Genomic DNA, 18,831 nt, shown 5'->3' on the forward strand with positions numbered 1-18,831 from the left:
CAAAGCCCCGGGATTCACCCCAAACCCCGGGATTCACCCAAAGGCTCGGGATTCACCCCAAAGCCCCGGGATTCACCCCAAAGCCCCGAGATTCACCCAAAGGCTCGGGATTCGCCCCAAACCCCGGGGTTCACCCAAAGGCTCGGGATTCACCCAAAGGCTCGGGATTCACCCCAAAGCCCCGGGATTCACCCCAAAGCCCCGGGATTCACCCAAAGGCTCGGGATTCACCCAAAGGCTCGGGATTCACCCCAACCCTCAGGATTCACCCCAAGGCTCGGGATTCACCCCAAACCCTCGGGATTCACCCCAAAGCCCCGGGATTCACCCCAAACCCCGGGATTCACCCAAAGGCTCGGGATTCACCCCAACCCTCAGGATTCACCCAAAGGCTCGGGATTCACCCCAACCCCCGGGATTCACCCCAAACCCCCGGGATTCACCCCAAACCCTCGGGATTCACCCCAAAGCCCCGGGATTCACCCCAACCCTCGGGATTCACCCCAAAGCCCCGGGATTCACCCCAACCCTCGGGATTCACCCCAACCCTCGGGATTCACCCCAAAGCCCCGGGATTCACCCCAACCCTCGGGATTCACCCCAACCCTCGGGATTCACCCCAAAGCCCCGGGATTCACCCCAACCCTCGGGATTCACCCCAAGCCCTCGGGATTCACCCCAAACCCTCGGGATTCACCTCAAGCCCAGGCGATTCACCCCAACCCTCGGGATTCCTCCCAAACCTGCGGCATTCATCCTAATCCCACAGAATCATACTGGGCACCTTAAACTGAAAGCTGGTGCTGTAAATTACTCAAAATTGTTGGTGCTATGATTAGTATTACAATCATTATTAGTATTGTTATTTTACATTACCTTGTTATCTCTATGTCTGTACATATTCATAGAAAATATAGATATTATATATTAGTTACACTGTACATTACTGATATATTTACTATTTGTTTTTAAATACATCTCTCAAATAGAAATTATTATTTTAGTGTATTTTCTATTCTACACAGAACAAATTTTTTCATACATTATTATTCTATTATATTTTATATTATTTATATTTAGTTATCTGCTAAGTTTTAGCTCAGAAAAAACACACCCTTTGTTTTCTCCCTTCAGATCCAACTTTCTCCGGTTTTTAATTGTTTGTTTAAACGCAACAAGATATTTGTAAAATAACTGATTGCAAAAAACCAACCAACCAAAAAAATCCCCCACCAAAAAACCCCAAAAAGACAAAAAAACCACAAAACTTTAAATTGAGGTGACATTCAAGACCAGCTGGAGCATGAACAAGCATCTCTCAAACTTCAGAGTAGTACTCTTAAAAAAAACACCTCAGAACCATCAAACCATCAGTAACATCAACACATTCTGATTTAACTTGCACTAGGGTGAATTACACTCAAGAAAGCTCAGAAAGCATGGCAACAGAGAGACTGTGCTTTTATTTTAGAAAAAGGACACAAAATTGGAGCTGTGCCCAACAGAAAAAGTGGTTAAAGTTGATTTAAATGTAGTTAATAGAAGTATTCCAACACAGACCAGAAGCAAAACTTGGCATTCCTGCTTCAATTCCAACACAAACTGGTAAACTAGGGAATGAAGACAATTTAAAACAGTTCTTGTACATTTTAATTGTAGTTAGAGTAACACTTCCAACTTTTTTTTGCAAGTCTGATGATATATACATCCCAGAAATGAACAGAAGAGTTGAAGTAAAGTAGCACCAGCCTTGTCGAGTACAGAAATGGAGAGCTCAGCATGTCCTCCCCAACTTAAAATTCATTTGAATGTTCTAAAATGCATCACTTCAAGCTTAGGGAAATCCCAACTGAGAGACTGTTTTAAAGGCAGGCCCAATTCAAGTGCTACATTTTGCCCAAAGCTCACACTCCCCTGTCCCAGATCCTGAGCAGCACAATCCAACCCCTTTCCCTGGACCAGAGGCCCCCAAGCAGCTCTTCCCTGGGTTACACAGAATTCCCTCTTGAAGGAGAAGCTTCCTAAGGCCACACACTCCCCCCAAATATATGTGCAAGTCAACCTTAAAGCCATGATTGTTTCCTTCTACTTAAAAATTGCACAAGACCTGATAAGCCATCAGAACAGCAGTTAATCCTAAGATCTCCTTCCTTCCCAGATGTACTCATACTAATGCATCGTCTTTGTTAAAAGCATGCAGAACCTTTGTAGTGGAAATGGTTTAAGCTGCCATCTCTCAACAGAGGTATGATTTGGCTAAGTTTTCAACTTATTATTTGAGACCTTTGCAGAGCTCCCTGGATATTGATACTTCCACCAAGTCTTACACATTTGCTGCTCCTGACAATCTTGGGAAACTTCCTTTGGGTTATCCTACCTCACTGGAACAGGAGGGACACCATTCTTTTTCTTCCTTTAGCAAGAGGGAAGTGAAAGAAGGAAAGAAAAATCTCTCAAATTGGACGAGAAAAAAAATAAAAAATGACTGGGCAACAATTAGAGAGACAACCTAAACATCATTCACCACTTGCTATACACTGATTTTTGTTAGTATCTTATCTGAAGTTTAACACCTTCTCCACATCCACACACAGTAGTTTGCTACTAACCACAGCCACTATTTTACCTACTTCTCAATACTTGATCAAGTATTAAGACTTTATATTAAGTTCCAAAAAAAAAAAAAATTCCTCTGAAATCACTGCAACTGTACTTGTTTACACTTCAGGGGAATGTTCCCCATTTCTCATCTCTTTCACTTGAAGTATTTCAAGAGGGAAAGAGCCACAGAGGAAAGGTAATATGAACTGCAGAATACATACGACAACCTAGAATAATACTGCTCCTACAGTATCTTGTGCAGACAACTTTCCAAAAACACAACACTATGTTTAAATATAAGGCAAATGCACACTGGAGGCCACTAAGAAACTCACTTGTGTATTCTTCTTAAGGGAGTAGAAGTCCAATTTCATTTAAGTGCTATAAAAGTAATCCTAACACATAATATTGTTAAGAATTACATTTTTTTAAATGTTCTGTTATCTATGCTTGTTTGTCTAACAATCTGTTTACAGAATTTACATTTTTATGCTGAAAGTAATTTTTAAAATAAAATTATTTCCAGAGAGACACAGTTTAACTACAAGTCTCAGTACAGTTGATTGAGCTGGTGCTTTGACAGAGTTATATTCTGTTACTTAGTATAGCAGCCACTGTTTTCATAATCCTTAAAACAGTAAAATTCCCAAGGCAGATTTGTCAGGAAGCTGTAAACAAGGAATTTTCCAAGACTTATTGGCAATAAACAAAGTGATCCCTAGTCCAGCTTTTAAGTTTCTCTGCCAAATTTCAATTTTGGAAACTGTGGAATCTACTTCCCAATTAATCCTCTGGAGCAGTTTGGAAACTTGTCTCTGAGGAAGAGTCAACATCCATTTCCAACACAGACTCATCAAGATCTGGGAGAAAATTAGGATAGGACTTTAAGTCTGACTGCTCCTGGATATCAGCAGGAGCATTTTCCATAGCTGAGTGCATGAAGCATGAAGATTCCCAGAGCCAGCTCTGGATGTGTGCAGAAGAGTGAGGCATTTTAAGGTGGCAGTATGAAGAATGAAATTCCACGGTAGATGGGACAGTTTGACATTTTCTCAGTGATGCATAATTGTCTTTCCTGTTTAAAAAGAAGGAAGAAAAAGGAGATTGTTAGTGTTTCAATGGCATTTTTTTAGTGTTTACAAGTAGCGAATACAGTTGTTCAACATCCCAAAGGCCATCTCCGCATTCCACCTCACAATCAGCTCATTATCACCAACCTGAACAACTGGAACAGAACTTGTCTACACTCTAAACCAGCACCTGATCACCAGGTTAGTCTTTTCCAAGTCGAGGAACAGGAAGCTGAAGTTTTATCCAAGAACACCCAATTTTTTTTTCTTTAAATTTTTCTCTCCTCTCTTGCAGTGCTTTTGGAAAAAAAAAAACAAACCCAAACTACAGAAACCCAACAAAACACGCCACTAGCCCTCTCACAAACAGTACCTCAGCTTGCCATACACACACATTTCAACACTGCTTGAGCTGCTTTTCCTCAAGAAGAAAAACAGTGTTTGTGTTTAAACATGATGCAATGACCAAAGAACCCCTCTTAGAAGTTGTTTCAGAGACAAACTTGTGATTGTGTCTTCCCAAAGCCTGTTTCAGTTAAGAGACTCAGGATTGGTAAGACTGGAATATGAGAGACTGCTAAGTTAGGGTAAAAGCAGGAAGGTGACAATTTTGTTGTGGAAAGGAGTCAGAAATACCATTAGGAAAAGAAGGAAGACAAGACACTGGATTACATGTGCTATCAAGTAACTGAAGAGAGGACAGTAGGATGATAGCAAGTATATACCAAGAACTACATTTCTGCTCAGAGAGATGGCCTCAAAAGCCAGCTAGTGTTATAGAAGAAAAGGCTTTAACTGCTTTCAAACAGAGAGAATTTCTACAACTGCATCATTTGCATGCAGCAGCACTTCACTTTACCTGGCTGTACAGAACAGCTTGCTTTTAGCCTGGGAATAAACTGTGGCAGCAATGCGAAAGAGCTGTTCCTGCATCCACCGAACATCAGCAGGCATGTCAGGAAACCAGTTTACCAACCTGCACGCAAAACCAAAAGATATTTTTTGTATTTTGCAGTAGATTTAATCAGCATTTTATTTTCATACACCCTGTCCCACATCCAAAACAGTTTTTTTCTCCCCAAATCAACTCCCCTACCAAGGTGCCCATTTCTTCCCAACCCCCTGAGTTCCCCTCTAGCCCACTCATCTCTTTTTCTACAAGCTAAGAAAAGGGGCAGCACAAATCACTGCATCTCTGAATGGCTGACCAGTGTGTGCATTCCACACCCTGTGACCAACACAGGAATCCTGCAAAATATTCCTGTCTCCAAGACCTTTGTGGTAGGAATTTTCTGGTCAGTTTAAAGCAAGGTGGAAGAGGAAGGAAGAACAAAAGAAAAGCACAATGGAAGAACAAAGAGAATGCAAAACAAGAACAATGTCACAAATGTACTTTTTTTTCCTTATGATACCCTTAACAGAAGTCAGCTACATCAGAGTGGGACAGGGAGGAAAACCCCACAGAGAAATCTGGGGAAACTTGCTTCCTCCCCATCCACCAAAAAAGGTACACAAGTGCCACGTTCAGTGGCACAGAAACAAAATACTTCACTGGAGTTCTATATGGTTTGGTTAACAGAATTGCTTTTTCAAGATTTTCTAAAGATAGTCATGATATCTGCAGCTCAAGGACTGGAATTCCCTTAAGCAAGCACAAAGCTTAGGATTCATGGTGCATTCATTGAGCATAACTTCTCCTCTACAAGAATTGAAATGTATCAAATTAAGCCCTGCTTCAAGGGCACAACTTCCAGTCATCTTGAACAAAACTGATAAAAGAATTTATATGCTAAGTAAACAGTGGATTTCACTCCTGAGTTCAGAAAGAAGCACTAGAAGGATGTGGAGAGAGTTCAGATACCCCTGCAGAACACAGTCATGAATAATGTGCTCCTGGAAAGCGCAACTAAGGGTGCTCCTTTTGAGCAATTACAAGATAGCTATTAGTAATGTGAGTGTATTATTTAGGAATCTTCTTAAAATGTTTATTTATCTAGCCTTAGACTATACAGGCTTTAGGAGGATGCATCACATAGGCAGAAATAATGGGTCTTTTGACAGTTACCCGTTGAATTCCAGAGTCCCAGAATGCCTACAACACTGAAAAAGCTCTCAATGAGTACATTTCCAAAATGATGATAATTCCAGCAGAGTTCATTACAGCTTCCTTACCGTAAAGCAACCGAGTAAGCAGACTCCACTGGGAGTGTGTATGGCAGCATCAGGTAGGATATCACCCGCATTGGGAAGAGCTTCGAGAACTGAGCATAGAATCCATTCTGTTCTTTACAAGCTTCCTGCAGTGCTTAAGAATAGTTATTTGGGAAAAGATGTTACACTATTTGAAAGCAGTTTCAATAATTTTTTTAGAGTTTTGTAATACCCTGTTAACATTATCAAGTGTTACTGAAGAAGGCTCAGTTAGAAAATGAAAGAATTAATCTCAAGGCACTCTTGCCATAAACCTTCTCTATCCTATTTTAAAATATGGGAACACAGACTCATGCCACAGGGACAAAACACATTATCCAAAACTTCTGAGCAATAGATCTAAGAATTAATGTGGAAAAAAAAAATCAAAATTTGTCACTCAAGAGTTACAGGAGTCAGCTTGAAGCATGCACCTTTACGAAGTCGGGGAGGTAGACTCTCAAATATGCTCTTCTCCAAAGGCCATGGGTTTTGCTTTAGCTGGTCATTTAAGGTGGTCATTTTCAAAGTTTCTACTCTGTTATTTTCTGTCAATGTTCTTCTGTTCACATGGTCAATGTGGTATTGTGCAGCCTCATGAGGATTTCTTTTTGTGAAGGACAAGTGGATATAAATTGAGTCATTCAGAATACCTGAAAGAGTCAAGAGCTTTCACTTAGGTTTGATCCACAGGTCTCCTGAGTTACCTGTACAGCACCTGAGGTGCTGTGTGTCTGTACAAAGACCTGTCCTGAGGGAACATCATCATCTACCCAATGTCAAATGCACCTGCTCCTAGGATCCCACAAACGTTTAAGCACAGTGACGACTCTCCTCAAGGTTTAGGTCTTACTTTAAAACCGGTTCTAAAGAAAAGGAAAAAAAGTGAACAATTAAGTGAAACTGCCCTGGAAACATACAGTCACTTTCCAAAGTTGTTTTCCTGCAAGAAAGCAAAGAGTTTAAAGGAGAAGAGGAAAACTGATTTAATATGCATTTGAAAGCAAACACCTAAAACACATGAGATATTTGGGAAATTTGACATGGCAGGTATTACATGAGTACTTTGAGGCATTGCTACAACAGGGTTGAAAAGGAAAGCAACTAGGTTACAGTATTTTTTCAGTTGTATCCAAAGTACAGATCTAAATCAACATGGGTTGCATTGCAAAACCAGTGCCAATTAAGAAATAGCACTGGTAACTACCTTAGAAACAAGCACTAGATCACGAGTACAAAGAGAAAAATACAAGAACTGTATTCACACTTGGTTTTCAGGAAACCATTATAAAATTATATATGAAAAAAGACTACCAAATTTGACTAGGATCTATATCTACAATACAACAGAAACTACGCCCTACTTGCAAGTACTAGTAAAAGACAAATGTCAAAAGAATATACAGTGAATTTAGCAAAGGAAAATATTTGAAGTCTCACAGATGGGGGGGTGGGGGGGCTACAATTGAAATAACTTAATAAGAAAGGTGATGCATAATGAATGACCTTGGAAAGGCTGTAATTATCATTGACTAAGCTTGACTCAAAACAATCCTGTGAGAGAATAAAAACAAAGTTGATCACAGGATTAGCAGTGTGAAAAGGAGGACAGTAGTGCAATACAGAGAGGACCTGGGGCAAAGAGACCAAAGAAGAACTGCAAGGAATGTCAGACATTAGTGGCAGATGGAAACATGCACACAGGAAACCTGTGGGTGCAGGACAGCAACACAACCCAACTTAGCACAGACACCCACAAACGAGGGGCTCTTTGCAGAGCTTGTGCTTTAATCACCTGGTAAAAGCTATAAAGCAGGACACTCTCATTAAATAATAATAACAATAATAATATTATAGAAAATCAAGCTCTTAAACAGAACTGTGATGTTCTTCAGTGAAGAGAACTGTTTCAAGAAAACTTGAATATTCAGTGACCAGGCGTCAGCAGAGTACATCAATGGCTGCATTACATCCTGCAGCTGGTACTATCTGTAATAGTGCTGAAGTCCCATTTCCATTCCTCTGATCTGACCCAGTACCAATTTGTTTCTGCATCCAAAGACTACAGGGCCTAGGCATATTTAACACATGGTTAACTCCATCCTAGTATCAAGTTACTGTCTTCAACTTGTTTGTCTCAAAGCTTGCAGAGCAATAATATTATCAGTATAAAACATGTTATTAGAATTCTAGGAGTAGAGTAGCAGAACTCATAATGCTTCTTCCTAAACTTATCTGGGTGTTAACATCTGCTCCATTATAAGCTGTCATCTTCTAAAGTCTTTCCTCATATAGACCAAGGTTTGTCTGTGACTGAGTTTCTATTGTTGTTAGCCAGCTCCCACTTCTGGACCACCAGAAAGTCACTTGGATGACAGCAGAGAGAAGGCAACAGCAGATACAGGTTTCAGAGGAGTGAGAAGCAGTAACCTATTCCCATCCTTCACAATTAACACAAAGCCAAGTAATAATATGATTTGCCTGGAACTGGGATTCTTCGGAAATTTCACTTCACGTTTACTTCACATAGGTTTGACAAAACTCCAGAAGTTCAATTTTTGTACGGTAGCACAACTTACCTCAGGTGAACAGTTACCATACCTATGGCATTTCTACAAGAACTAAACTATCATGATCCCTCCAAAAGCCTCAAAGACCAACCCCCTTCTTAGCTACACACAACCCTCTCACCCTTTTTGTTTGTTTTGATCTGGGTTTTGTTTGTTTTTTAAATCCAGGTTAAGACCATATCACCAATAATTATCTAAAAGTTTAACATACCATTCTTCTTCAAGAATTTAAGAGCATCCAAATATCCCTGCTCACAGATCTCTCCAAGAACCTGCAAATATAGAGTTAAATGAATCAGACAAGTAAAAAGTTTCAACTTGAGATCAACAGTTTTGTAGAATGAAAAGCCACTTTCATCCACCTTCCACTCTTGTAAGAAAAAAATCACCTCAACAATTGCTGGAATTCAACAGATTCAGGTTAATATGGCTACTGTGATGATGCATACATGATCTTGTACATTAACTTATCTTTCAGCTGTTACAGATGCACTGAATTATTCACCTAAAAGGACTGCATGCAAACAGTTTACAAGACTTCCCTCCCCTCTTGTTTCCTTGATTAGCCCTTCAGAAGCTGCTAGCAGCAACAAAACAGGGTGTTTGGAGTATGCCAATTCCCCTCCTTCCCTCACAGTGCTTCTCACTTCCCAAAGCTTTGAAAGATCAGATGTGCAATTCTGATGCTCATGCTCAGACTTATCTTGCCTATGAAAGTATCTTTTGCCAGATGCAATAGCAGCTCACCTATGCAGGGGTATTCGTAAAAAAGAAAAAAGAAAAAAGAAAAAAAAAACCAAAAACCCACATAAGTAGAATTTAAAATTTGTCTTGAAGTGGTCAAAAAGCACTCAGTTATTAAAATGTATCTGTAGCAGTCAGAAAAATTGCTTCTTTGCTGTAGTATATCCCAAGCCAATTGAAAAGGTCTGCTTTTATTTTTTTATTTTTCCAACTTCCACAACAGCAATTCAAGAGCATTTCCTCCTTCAGACCTGCAACTAACAGCACTGAGCAAAGTTTAAAGGCAACTTGCCTGTGCCAAGTATTAATTAAGACTTTTACAAAACCATGAAGCTTTAGAACTTCTTATAATTTCTTAGCAGGTAAACATGAAAGGACCACAAACTGACAGTTGTTAATTTCCCAGTGTTGATTTTATGATAGAATCCTGTGATAATTCCCAAATAAACACTGAAAGCCAATAGCAGGATATGCATTTTTGGTCTGAGAGAGACTAAAACCAAGGAGGACATAGACAAAACATGAAAAAACAGAAACAAGATACGTCACCAGAGAAGTTTATGTGACTGGATGAAATGTTAAGACACTGTAACTTTCTGCAAAAGCTTTCACATGGACAGCTGAACCAAAGGAAGGCAGGGGCTGACCTTGGGTTCTGGTGGAAAGAGTGCTTGTGTTAAGCGATAAAGGTTCCCCAGGCTGAACTGAATGCTGGTGTTGGTCACGTTCATCTCATGGAAGTTGGCTGACTTCCCCTTGGGACAGATGTCACACTCCCCAGCGAAAGGGGACACTGTGATGGTGTTCTTACACTCATAGTGAGGCAAGTTGTCACTGATTCCTCCGTCCACGTAGCGCTACAAAAACGAACAGAAACAACACATCTGAAAGGCAGAAAACTGACCAGCAGAGTCCCCAAGCAAGAATGAAACAGCACTTAAGGCTGTAACGGAACAGCCTGTGCTTGTGCTCTCAGGCTAAACATTTAGAGTGGCATGATTTGTTCTCTAATGCCAATAAACATTCCTACCTATAGTTCCATAGACAGCCCAAGCATATTTCGTTTGGGATTTTTCTCTATGTTTTTTCTGTATCTTTATGGTATTTTAAAGATGATAATCCTACTCAGAAAAACACTCAGAGAAAAGCAGCTCTACGCTTCAAAGTTTAAGTTCTGAGATACTAAACCATTCTAACTTGAAAGTACTCTTCATAATTAGAATTTGATAGAAAAGCACCAAAAAAGATTTGGACATAAGGAAAGTGTGAGTAAAAATGGACAGCGCTTCAGAAACTTTGCCAACGGTCACAGGCATCTATTGTGCTTTGTGTGCAAGTTCCAGGTTATGCTTTTGTCTCCTTCACATTGAATGGCCAATTTCTGTACTTTTAGTGCATCATCACCTCACACATTTGAAGATCCAAGCTCCAAAGTGCTCTGTTTTGGGGTAACTGCTGTCTAGTGCAGCAGCTGCAGTGGCTACAGACAGCCCCTCCACTAGCTCACAGCAGCCAGCTTTCCAGCCAGGCTACAGGGAACTGGCTTGTTCCCACACCAGCAGCTTTGCTGGCTCAGAGGCTGCATTTTCCTCCTTTCTAACAGCTCAGCAGACCTAAACTGTAGGTCCTTGTCAAACATAAACGTAACAGAGCAGTGATTTGAGCAGGAGCAACCTAGATTATCAATTTCAGCTGCCCTGATACTCATTCTGAGAAACACACTAGGAATTAGGAAGAGGACAGCTCATGGCCTCTCAGCCTCCCAGGACACTCTCTGGACCATGTAGCTCCTGCCAAACTTTAGTTGTGTAATGCAATCACTGAAGTACAAGTGAAATCCCCAAGTCCTTTGTGGAAGTATCAAGTACAATACAACAGGTCTGGCAAAGAAGGACCCTTCCCATGAAATTATTGAAAGGTGGAAGTACGTATCTGAATCACTGTTCTACTGCTCTAAATGATTTTCATGATTCAGAGTATCTGCTCAGCTGTGCCTCCAAGTCATTTTTTAAATCTAAAAGCACTGCTGTGTTTGAAAGGAGTAAAAAACCCAAACAAAAGCCATCACACCCAAAAGCTTTTGAATCGGCAGTTAGATATACCTATTAAATGTCATCATTATCAAAATAATTGCAAAGATAATAAAAAGGATAGAAGGATTCCTTCCTTTCCTCAAAATATGACCAAATTAAGCATCACTTGTATGTTTTTGTACTCTGAACTAAGCCTTTTAAAATAACATTGTTGTCTGGTGACAAGAACTGAACAGCCAGATTAGCCTGGATCCACCTCAACCTTGGATTCAGTCCAACGTCCTGTTTTCATAACACCTTTAATCTGGAAGAGTTTAAGGAGACATACAAGGTTTAGAAGTACAGATAAAGAAAATCCCTACACAGCTCTAATCACTTTTGCTGAAGTTTCAGCATGAAGGAAAAAAAATACATTTCACATCTATTCTTGACCTTTTAATACTTGCAAATTGCCTTAAGAACAAGTTAAAGATGTTTAGAGTTTTCTTTCTTCCTTCCCTTCTCCTTGTGCAAGGAGCACCACAGTTGGAAGGAAAGCAAATGCAAGTGAATAAAACAGGGTAACAAAAAGCCACCAATGTCACTGCCTTGATCTGAAATGCAGATCTGCTTCCAGATGTGTAATTAAAACACCTACACAACAAACCAGGCCAACTTTCCTGCAGTTTTTCTCTTTAATGGAGGATTTTAGAGAGCCCAGGAGAGCCATGAAGTATTAAGAGGTTTTGTAACCAGCAGTTCCTGGGAAGCAATAGAACATACTAATATACTGATATTTTACCTCTAAAAAGTAAGCTTTCTTACACTGAATACAAATGGCAGAAGGCATTAAAAAGCTTTGTTTACACCTAACTGAACACAGAGCTTTAATCCAGTTGTAAGGCAGATCTACCCACAGTCAGAACACGAAGATGTACAATAAACTATACTACAAGATTTTTTTTTTTTGGAACAATTATAGGTGATTCTTCCTGTAAATCACTTCCTTCAATAAATATTTATCCATAAGTTAAAATACTCGTTGTTTTATAATACCTTCTTCTTTTATTAATGCATCTTAGGGGGGAGAGGTGGGAGAGAGAGACAATATGTGCGTGTTAAGATAAACATAGTATCTTCCACACATTCAGTGTTTCTTTCTTTTTTTGGAAAGTTGTTACAGCTACAGTACTAGAAGCTACGATAAATGTATTAGTTTTACAGTAGGATAACAAAAACCCCCACATACATTCTCTCTTAATATTTTCAGAATAGCTAGAATTATTTTTAGATCTTAACAATAGAGACTTACCACACCTCTAAATGATGGTGGAATGAGGCCACAATAAATAGGGACAAATGAACTACAGATTAAAGCCTGTAAGAAAAGGAGACCATATAAATTAAATGTTAATTGTTCCATTACTGACATAAAAAAGACATATCTTTTTTTTTTTTTTTTTAAGATATTAGCAAAAAACACCAAGCAATGAAAAAAATCCCAAGTGAGAACACTTGGACAAAAAATGGAGGGAAAAAAGAGGGTATGATCAAGCATTGTTTTAAACAGGATGAGTGTATTCAACATCTTTTTTTAATCATACTCCATCTAAAAAAATTTGTAAGACTCACTAAAAGACCATTTCTAGAAATGGTGATCAGCAAGGAAAAGATTATGATCATTCATTCAAGCTCTACATTTTCTGAGTAATCAAAGTAATAATGACCGAGGACACAAATGTCAGCATCCTGGGATCATATGAAATTAGCTTTGTAATGGACATGACGAGTTTTTAAAAGCTATTTTCGACTGTTTCTTGATCATTGCTTTTATAAGAATGACCTTAAAATCTTATTCACTAAGGATATAGTTTCATTAGATCCACTGCACTTTAAAGGCATTTATCCCTTTTCATGACTGATCCCTTGCACCTCCTCCCTAAAACAGTTCACAGACATATTGACTGGGAAAACCAGTACGTGAATCTGGTGTAAAAAAGCCTGAACTCCTCTTTAAAACACTGTCAGAGTCACAATACCTGAAATGCTTAAGTAGAAATCCAACAGATGATGTTAAAGGGACCTAGGATCACAGAAACTTTTAAAAGTTGCCAAGAAGAAACATACCTGTATAACTTCTTCTTTTGAGTTAAAATTAGATATCAAGGCATTTTTGCCATCTGATACCCTGGTTAGTGAAATACACAGTCTGCCCGATGACAACTGGTGCGTGTTTTCTGGAAGATTTCTCATCAGCCCATCTCTTATTATCTTTATCACATTAAAGGAAGGATGAAGAGGACCAAGATTTCTCTTTCTAGCTTCTTTGGCTAATGCCAGAACATCTGCACAAGCCTGAGCTGAAAAGAAAATGCATTGCATTTAACAGCAGAAGATACCTCAAAAAACACAACCCACACTTGGACTAATAAAGCATATCTAGAGCTCCAACTCTCTTATTGCTAGAGTCAAAATTCAAGAGCTTTTTAACAGACTAAGTAACTGTCCAACATGTTTAAGGAGTTTAGGAGTTGTCTGAGAGACAAAGAAATCATTTTAGACTTTCATAAAGAACTCCTGGTGAAGATTAAGCTACTTATATGCCATTAAGATGTAGATTCTAAGCCTAAAACACCCCTATGAGATGCTTGCATTAGGAATTATTCATCCCAGAAACACAATCTTTGAGGGGGAAAAAAAAAAAAGATGAACCAAACTTAAGGTTTCAGGGCACCATTTCTCCTCATTGATCCAAAAACACACTAACGGGAGCATGAAGTGGGATGTGGTAGGAATGCCAGGAGGGAAGTTTTTAGAGCAATGGGGAAGGAATGTGGAGGAGATCCATGATACATCACACAGGTCTCCACCTAAATAGGTGCGTTTTTACAGTAACAGACACATTGATAATTTTTTCTCCAGTTAAATATACGTCTGGGAACTTCAAACCACTACAGAAGACAGGACAGTTCTGAAGAACACTAAAATCCTTTCAACATTTAGTCACAGGAGGAACAGCAGCTCATCCACCTGCAATGTTTTGTTTGAACTTAGAATGTCACATTTTTCCAGGGCACACTTTGAGGAAATTGCTTGTCAGCTTGGTAAAGGAAAGGGGGGGAAGGTCAAAGTAACACCTTATCAACCTGAGTGATAGGCTACAAGGTCTTCTAAAAATACTTTCAGAACTTACATACTTGAGCTTACTAGAACAGATAAAATTCAATTTATCAGGCTAAATGTGAGCACTGCACTGGCAAAAACTCTGCTTAAGCCTTTGAGCTCAGATTAATTTCCAAAAATACTACCCTTCTACAATGTTATTCCCCCCCCAAATAGCAATAACTAAACATTTATCATTCTCAACCAAGAGTCTATGTCCAAAAGAGCATTTCTAAAAAATCTGAGGTATCAGACACACTCCATTTTTACCACTTCAATTCTTTCATTCCATCCTCACAGAGGGAAATCTTGGGCCACAAATCCACTGACACCAGTAGCCTGACCCCACCTCCCACCCTAAAAGACAGCAAACAATGTAGACACAGCTCACTGTTCATGGTCAAATATATGTTTATCTTAGTAAAACACATTTTACACACAAATAAAAAAATTGCTCAAGTCACATTCTGACGAGTGATTAAGTTATTTCCAAAAGCAGAATGAGGCAGTTCTAGCAGTTCTAATTTTTCATGCATCCAGATATTCATTACCACCTCCCTTTTTTTATTTAGCAATGCTCAATCTTCTAAGCTTTCTAAAGATAGCCATATTACAGGAATCCAAAATACTGAACTACCAGAACTCTGGCCAGGAAGCCTTCAAGCATACACAATAATTACCTTTTCCAAAACAAGTATAGTTTTGAAAGCTTATGCATCAAGCAAGTCACTTGCTTGTTCTACAATACAACCTACCAGCAAACACAAATACCTGCAATTTGATTTGGCAGTTTACCCATTGTCTCCACATACAAGAATTTCTATGCTTGAAATTCACAGGGAAAAAGAAAAAAAAAGCTGACATATTTTGTTTATTGTAACCTATTTTAAACAGGAGAATGGCTCCAAATCAATGGAAAAAAAAGAAAAAAAAATGAAAAAAAAGTTCTATCTAGGAGTATGTGATTATTAAAACACTGAAAATTTAAAAAGCTTTTTGTTATTAATTCAACAGACTTCAAAGTAGTCCAACTTTTTTTCCTTCTCCCTTCCACTTCCAACAGGACTAAAATACAGTTACCTCTTAGGCTGGTGTATTCCAAAATAGTAACTTCTCCAAAAGGCACCAAAATAGGAACTTCTCCAAAAGGGCTAGAGCTCAAGCCAAACTGGCATTTTAGGCAGACCTTGGTCCATCTGTTTTATTTTTGAAACACAGGAGAGCTAAAGAAATTAATCTTCCTAATAAATGTGAACTGTTTCTCGTTATAGTTCCGTATTACTATTTTTAATTGTTCATTATTAATTTGTTTTGCAGAGTAAAACCTGAAATGTTCACTCCACAGAGTAAAACCTGACATTATATTTGCAGCCTCCACTAAACCTGCTCTCTTTTAAGTGCCCCACTGCAATGGATGATCACAGCACCTTCAAAATACCAGATCTCCAGGACATCCAAGGAGTGCAATTTTAACATTCCATTTTGGAATAGCCTGGAATGCACTTCATCCTCAAAACAACACTCCTGGCTAAGCTTCCCAACCTCCCCCAAATTTAGTGAGAGAAACCTCTTTGTCAGTCTGTAAAAGTACCCTTTTCTTCCCCATTCAATGGTTAATGATTATATTTATCTACATTTGAAGTTCCACAGACTCACTATCTATCCAGCAGCTAATCTGAATCACAGAGAAAACCCTTCACTTAAAACATCTGGCTACAAGGCAGTGAAAAACAAAATATGCTCTTCAATTCCAGCCACAACCCCTGCTCACAGATGTGCACACTCAGTTTTGTGTGCACCAGCACACAGACAGTTCAGGGCTGGGTCCTGCCAAGCCCCAAACGTCTCCAAGGATGGAAATCCCACAACCTCTCTGGGAACCTGTTCCATTATTTTACCACCCTCATGGCAACTGTCTTTTCCTTACACCTCATCTGAATTCACCAGGTTGCAGCTTGTGCCTGCTGCCTCTCATCCTTCTGCTCATCTCCGGGAAGAGCTGGGCTCTGTCTACTCACAGTAAAATGCAACTGTGAAAAAAAACCACGGGACTTACTTACACCTCCAACTGCAGGAACAACAAATACTGCACAGAAAAGTGTATCAGAATAAGAGAGGCATATGATACAAAGTCACAAAATACATCCTATTATTATAAAACAGTGATTCTCTAGAGGTTGTTTACCATTCTCTGCTTTCACACAAGCTCACAAAATCGCACAGCTAGAAACTCCCAGAATTAGCATGGGAATACCTTATTAGTTTTTTCAATTTGCAGCAATTCACAGATTTTAGAACGTGGGTGGTTGGAATGGAATTGTCTTCCAACATTCACAAGTGATGCTTTTTTTTTTTTTCCCCCAGTAGAAACACACTTGCCCATGGAATCTGCTACCTTGGACAGTGACCACACACATCTTCTATTAGAGAGAGAAAATAAAAAATCTCAGCTGGCATATGAGATTGGTATTAATTGGGAAAGGTTATAATTTGAAATCTACAACTCTTAATTACTAAAGTGCTGAAAGATTTAAAAGCTTTTATTAACTCATGCTGCCAAATAAACAATATACATTTTCTGGGCTTAAGAGTTCTTCAAATATTTAAGACAGCTTCCTTCTCAAATAATTTACAATGACTTAAGACTTAAAACTGGGTATGTTCTAAAAATACCAGCTATTGGGGAAAAATACGATTTGTTTTAAAAGCTGATACTGGGGTCACATTAACTCAAGTGTGTCATATTTGGACATTACAGCAACATTAAATTAAGTAGCACAAGTTTACTGCTAAAGCTTTGAAGAAATTAAGCTTATGTGCTAGAGCTCAGTGGCTAAAGCAGCAGGGGCGAGCATTTCACAGCACTGCTCTCCTGTACTTACAGAGAACTTCTGCTTCTTTTAGTCAGTGGATGTTTTTCCTCAGAAATTTAAAAGCAAAACCCACAAACCTCTCCAAATTCAAAAGAGGTACTCATTGTTCTCCTCCTCTTCTAAGAAGAAATCTGAATTTACGAACTCCTCTAGTTGTAAACCAGGCAAGGGTACTGCTAGCAAAAACAATCAGCGTGGAGTCATAAATGAGACTTTTTGCTTTACTCAGTGGATCTCTTTAGTATAAAGAGAAAACCACTTTCAGCTTTCCAGATATTTCATACAGTTTTTTAAACTACAATCTAGTTGCTATCCTAAATACCTTGATATTTTGATAGCTTTTATCAAGTTTAATTCATTAGAAAAATGTATATTCATGAGCCATAAATAGGTAAAGGAAAGGTGCATTTTTCCCACTGCTAGAAAATAAGTGTGTATTTCACAAAGCACACTATATTTAGTTGCAAACTAACATCTTTTATCCAGCATAAATACAACACAAGATTACCTCTATTATTTAAATGGCAATTAAAATCAGTGATTTTAATCAATCCACTGTTTCTAATCATACACCTAAGAGACCTTTGCAACATATACCGTGCCCAGATTAAAGAGGAAAAGCACGTTAAAGCTAAACTAAGCCCTGACCTTAACTCTCCTAGCCTTACCCCAGAAAGGAGCAGCTTTGGAAGAAGCAAGATAAAGCTATCCAGCGCTTCACGTGCAGGGAGATGCTATATTTCCCAACGAAGCGCAAACACTTTGTTTACAGCTGATGACAGGACTGGCCCACTTGCTTTGGTGGGTGTTAGGGCTCAGCTGCCTCCCGCTCTCCCAGTTAATTCCCGGACTTTGGACAGGGGCGGTGAGAGCAGCCCCTCAGAAGGACACACACGGGAGTAACTCCGACCTTTCGGCTACGCAGGTGTGGGAATCACATCGGGCATCGCCAAGACCATTCCCTGCGCCACGGATTTTATGCCACCCACGGGCACATGTTTCAGGGGCAAAGAGAAGCAGAGAATCGGAGCCAGCCCGGCCCCGCCCGGCCGGAGGGACCCTCGGCCCGAGCGCGCTCCGGGGCCGCGCCTGCCCTCCCCCGCCGCACCGGGCCCTGCCCGCCACACCGGGCCCTTCCCCGGGGCTCGCCCCGCCGCTCGCCTCGCCCCGCTCCCCCGGGCCCCGCCGCTGACCCAGAGAGCCGCCCCCGACGAGGACGGCGCCGGCGAGCGCTCCGGCGGAGGCGCCGTAGATGTGCCGCGCATCGCGGATGACGTGCGGGGCGCGCTCCTGCAGGCAGGTGGCGGCGCCGATGTGGTAGACGCCCAGGAAGCCGCAGCCGGCGAAGGACACGCTCCAGCCGCCCTCGCGGTCCAGCATAGTGGCCGGCGGGACGCGTGCTGAGGCCGACGGGGACACGGGCGCTGCGGCGGCGGCGGCTGCCCGGCGACTGAGCGGGCTCAGTGGGGCCGCCCCGCGCGTTACACGGCGGCCGCGCCCCCGCCGCCGGCCGCGCCGCAGCCAATCCCGCGCCGCCGCTCGGTGGCTCAAGGCGCCCCAGCCAACCAGAGGGCACATGCAAATGAGGCCCCGCCTCCTCTCGTCTCCG

The 18,831-nt window shown here is 40.5% G+C and overlaps 1 protein-coding gene across 1 annotated transcript; it reads right to left on the reverse strand.

The window, feature by feature from the left end:
• Positions 1–1,440: 1,440 nt before the first annotated feature.
• On the reverse strand, positions 1,441–18,686 carry LOC125325113 (patatin-like phospholipase domain-containing protein 2). The gene is made up of 9 exons (XM_048301838.1): positions 18,416–18,686; positions 13,315–13,547; positions 12,500–12,565; positions 9,823–10,032; positions 8,643–8,703; positions 6,296–6,514; positions 5,844–5,976; positions 4,531–4,647; positions 1,441–3,676 (listed from the first exon to the last, which is right to left on the reverse strand). The coding sequence occupies exons 1-9, from the start codon at positions 18,600–18,602 to the stop codon at positions 3,385–3,387; spliced, it is 1,518 nt and encodes a 505-aa protein (XP_048157795.1). The 5' UTR covers positions 18,603–18,686; the 3' UTR covers positions 1,441–3,384.
• Positions 18,687–18,831: the final 145 nt, after the last annotated feature.

This window comes from Corvus hawaiiensis, chromosome 4 (genome assembly GCF_020740725.1).
Source record: "Corvus hawaiiensis isolate bCorHaw1 chromosome 4, bCorHaw1.pri.cur, whole genome shotgun sequence".
NCBI classification, from domain to species: Eukaryota; Metazoa; Chordata; class Aves; order Passeriformes; family Corvidae; genus Corvus; species Corvus hawaiiensis.

Coding starts and splice junctions, on each gene's coding strand:
- LOC125325113 (XM_048301838.1), bottom strand. CDS start 18,602: ATGCTGGACCGCGAGGGCGGCTGGAGCGTGTCCTTCGCCGGCTGCGGC. Junction 13,548..18,415: donor CGTCGGGGGCGGCTCTCTGG/GTCAGCGGCGGG, acceptor TTTTCTTTTCAG/CTCAGGCTTGTGCAGATGTT. Junction 8,704..9,822: donor TCTTTCCACCAGAACCCAAG/GTCAGCCCCTGC, acceptor CTATATTTGCAG/GTTCTTGGAGAGATCTGTGA.